Source organism: Protobothrops mucrosquamatus, unplaced genomic scaffold, assembly GCF_001527695.2.
Source record: "Protobothrops mucrosquamatus isolate PMUCROS unplaced genomic scaffold, P.Mucros_1.0 scaffold423, whole genome shotgun sequence".
NCBI classification, from domain to species: domain Eukaryota; kingdom Metazoa; phylum Chordata; class Lepidosauria; order Squamata; family Viperidae; genus Protobothrops; species Protobothrops mucrosquamatus.
Window position 1 is genome coordinate 83,481 of NW_015386751.1, and position 4,567 is coordinate 88,047.

The 4,567-nt window shown below is 39.8% G+C and overlaps 1 protein-coding gene across 1 annotated transcript; it reads right to left on the minus strand.

Annotated features, from left to right (window-relative positions):
• Positions 1–223: 223 nt before the first annotated feature.
• On the minus strand, positions 224–3,837 carry RPS26 (ribosomal protein S26). Its single transcript, XM_015816321.1, has 4 exons — positions 3,797–3,837; positions 2,194–2,371; positions 1,321–1,451; positions 224–318 (listed from the first exon to the last, which is right to left on the minus strand). Exons 1-4 carry the CDS (start codon positions 3,797–3,799, stop codon positions 283–285), a joined length of 348 nt encoding a protein of 115 aa, XP_015671807.1. The 5' UTR covers positions 3,800–3,837; the 3' UTR covers positions 224–282.
• Between the last annotated feature and the right edge of the window lie 730 nt (positions 3,838–4,567).

The window sequence follows — 4,567 nt, forward strand, 5'->3', positions numbered from 1 at the left end:
TGATGAAAATTTGAGAGAGCTCTCTTAAAGCTGCTTCATGAAGCAATGCTAGGTTGTTTCTAAGAGCTAAGCAAAATAATTGTTTTCAAGGCTACTTACATCACTCAAGTTATTTTTAAGTTATTTGGAGCATATCTAAAAGGTATTTATTATTCTTGTACCCCTACCATTTTTTAAGACCCACACCTTTAAAAACACTCTAGGGTTAACACAAACAATCATCACTTGTAAAATGTATTTATTGACTCAATATTTGGCATTGACATCTTTTAAAACATCTCCTTACATAGGCTTAGGGGGTGGTCTCGGTGCAGCACCCTGGAGGAGAAAAAAAGAAATGTTTTAGAAGACATTCATCTAACTTTATTACTAATGATAAACATAACACGTTAATCTAATTTCTATCTCAACAGAGATTTAAAATACAGCTGCCTTGCACAACAAAGAATAGTTGTGGCCTCTGCCAGAATGCTAACTGGCTCCACAATTCATTGATAATATGCCATCCTTTTATTTATAATCTTTCACTTCCTATTAAATTAAAAAAAAATCAGTTAATTATCAGCTTTTAGAAATATATTTCATCTAGGCTTTTTCCATGCCAATAACAGAAAGCACAATAAACTATAACTATCAGGATTACTTCATTCTAAGATAGAATCAAACAGTCCTCATGATGTGTAGCATATCATGTGAATATAGAAAGGAAAATCCTTAGCACATCTGCTTGTGTGAGGAACATAAAAAGTGCAGCCCAGGGCTGCATGCTGCTATATGCAGATGCTCAGGGCACCATTCCATAGCTGAACCTCCTAAAATCTCTTTCTAAAGTAGTCCCTGTCACCAACTGTTAAAGTATTCCCTATACACCCTTGGCTTATATAGGCAGCCCTCAATTTACGATTGTAACAATGGTTCAAAGTTACACAACCTTGGAAAAAGTTATTTCCATCCTGCCCTTACATGTACGACCTGTGTGACTGCAATTTAGGCACTTGGCAACCAGCTTACATTTATGATCAGCTGCAGCATCCTGCAGCCATCTGATTGTGATTTGTGGCCTCCCTACCCAGTTTTTGATGATTGGGAAAGATGGAATCGCCCAACAACCATGGCAAAAATGGTCATAAAATCAAGCTCGGTCACATATTGAGTCACTTAGCAAGCACACTGCTTAGTGACCAAAATTCTGATTCCAACTGTGGTTGTGAAGTTGAGGATTGCCTGTACGATCATGCAAAAACGGCATGATACTTGTACTCCACCAATTTTGTTGTTGTTGTTGTTAATACAATAATTTGCAGTTGATCATATACTTACTGCTGGCCTGAACCGGGGAGGAGGAGTGCGGTCCTTCCGGGCCTCACGGGATCGGTTCCTCACCACCTTGCTGTGGATAGCACAGCTAACACAATAGTGAAGCTTCACATAGAGTTTGGGTAGCACATAAGCTGAGGAGAAAGCAAAAGATAACTGGAAAAGGCTACAATGGTCCAAGATGCCTACATTAGACAAAACAGCCAGATCTCATGATTCCCCCTGAAAGTCCACGTCATAATCTGCCCCAGGGTTCCATTCATTACCATGAAATAATAAATTATGGAATCTAAAAACGAGAAAGAAAAACAAGCTCCAACATTATTTTACCAAATAAGACATAATGAACAATTATGAACAAGATATTTCCAGCAATACAACTTAATTTTCTCTCCTCTTAAAAATTATTCATTTTAAAGCAAAGTCTCGCAAGAAAGATCTTGGTTAAAAAAAATATTACACTAAAATAAATGGAGTGATTATTTTTGATGGCAAAAGAAAACTTTCCCATCAAACTCCAGTTGAAATTTAAGAGTTCTCTCATCTGAGTTCTACTTTTGGTTCTTTCCTATCTTTTCTTTTAATGGATCGTGAATTAGTCAAAATTACAATGCTACAAATACAAAAAACTTGGATGATGAGCTATCAAACAGGATTAAGATTTTTAATTCAAAAGCTTCCTGTCAGACAGAGAATATAGAATATTTACAATGAACACCATAGTAGTGAGCTAGATAACTTCAATCATCTTTGTATCTCAAATACAAAGAAACATATGATTGTTCATTGTAATGTCTTCTCCTAATCCTTTAATTTTTTAATCTCAACTTTATATTGGCAATTAAAACCAAGGGCATAGCAAGAGGAAGAGCTTACAATCAAAGACACTCGCTTCAGAAATGTCTCGGACTGCAGCTGCTTCTACAATATTTCGGATGACAAACTTCTTAATAGCTTTATCCTTGGGGACACAACGGGCACAGTTGGTACAGCGTATAGGCTGGACATGTCCTCGGCCTTTCTTGGCGCGGCCATTGTTTCTTCTCTTCCTTGTCTGTTTAAAGGAACAAAATGTATAACAGAATGTTAATAACTGACAAACAAATCATGCAATGCAAAGTGATACAATGTGAGAACATGCTGTGGTAGCTCAGATAATTCTAGAACCAAGCTAGAAAATATCTTTTTCTAAGAGAAAACAGTATTGTTACAGACAGTACCTGCTTTGATAACCAGGCAGCATTGCTGTTCTGTCACTATCTCCTTAACACTTTTCACTCAAAGGTACATTTTGCACCTTGATACCTTCAAAACTTCCAAAGACTGACCACACAGATTTATATTTACAATTTATATATTCACCAATATTCTTTCTGCATGTGTGTACACATACAAACAGAACCATTACTACCTTTTCCCCCCAAAAGTTAAAAAAAAGTCAAATGTAAACAGCAGCAACTGCACACAAGTGTGTAAGGGATAAGCAAAGATGTCCATCTTTTCCAGTTTGTATGTTTAAACACTGGCTTCTTGGGATCTATTATTATAAATACAATAGATCCCAAGAAGCCAGTGTTTAAACCCACAAACTGGAAAAGACGGACATCTATTCTTAACTCTACACATCTTAGATTTTTAACGTCCTCCCCAGCAAAACAGTCTCAACAATTGCCTCTTGCACATGACTTTTTAAAATAAAATTCTATTAATAATCAAATAATCAAACGTTTTCTAAATTAGACGTGCCTTCCAGAAAAGGGCTAGGCCACCCCAGGGGAATATGAATATATATATATTATATATAATTACTGTGAAGTGTGTGTGTGTACACATTTCATAATAAAACCTGTTTGTATAAAGTACTTTCACTCAATATTTCTTCACTGGGATTTCCCCCCCCCCAGAAGCCAGAATTTTTTTGGGGGGGGGAGAGAACGTGCGCTATCCAAGTCCTAACCCAGCTTAGTCTCAGGCGCCATTTAAGTCCGGTCCGCCCTACTGGAATGGTCTCCCTTAACCGGGGGTCCCTCCAGAAGTTTCCGAGTGCGAACCCCATTATCATTCCCAGCTAGCAACAGCATCGCAGCCCAGCACACGAGGAGGCCACCGGATCGGGAGAGGCCGGGCTCTCCCGTCCCCCGTCGGTGTAAGACCGGGAGCTAAGAACGTTAGCGATGTCCCGCGAACTCCTCGAGAGACTAGGGGGACTTTACCACTGAGATGGCGGGCGGGGGTGGGTGGGTGGGTGATTGTGCCAGGAGTCCCAAAGTCTCAGAGAAGGGCGATTCTGGCCATAGGTCTAGCTTTCCACCATGCTTGCTCGAATGGGACGCGTATACTGTGGGCCGAGATTCAACAGAACAGCCACCTCCCTCCCCTCACTGAGGTCTCCAATTCCGCCCTCTCGTTCCCCGGGGCCGGTTTTTGTCTGACGGGTTTCCCCACTAGCGGCCCGCCACCTCGCGCGCGCGGTACCCACCATTTTGACGGTGAGGAGGCGAAAGAGGATCCGGCTTTTTCCTTGGGTTTTTTATATTGCTTTCCTCCGCGAAGCGGAAGCACTTTGGCCGTACTTCCTCCTGCCATCAAAACTCTTTGATTCTCTCAGAAGGTTTAAGGAGTGAGAATAATACGACATAGTAAAGGGTGTTCTAACGGGAAAGAAAGAAAGAAAGGAAGAAAGAAAGAAAGAAAGAAAGAAAGAAAGAAAGAAAGAAAGAAGTGTTGGTGTAACTCTGGGACGTTTATGAATGGGACTATGTATATTTGAATGGGACTATATATTTTCTAGGTTTAGCGGAAGGATATTGTACATTGTAAAAAATTCTTTGCAAATTCCAGGATGTATCCCAGAATACATCACGGGTGCGTAACTTGAATGTATTGCGTATGCTGAAGAAATGCATTTCGGGAGTTGTGGTTTATTATTATTCAGCGCTATCGTCTACCTCCTAACGCGTGTACGAAGAGTTATACTTTTGTTCTTTTGCGGAGGATTTGCTGGGCATGATGGGAGGAGGACAGAATCCCTGAAGAATTTGTAAAAGAGCCACAATAAACTTTTGCTCCCGTTGTTTGATTTGTTTTAATTATTTGTCATTTCCCCCGGGTTTTGTTGCAATAAATGCAACATGTAGTCATAGTTTAACTTGCATTAGTAGCATTTTTAACTGCTACGCTTTTGTACCTTTGGAGTTTTAGGTGGATCTCCAGTATATCCCATAGGAAAAAGCACATTGTCAGAATTTCA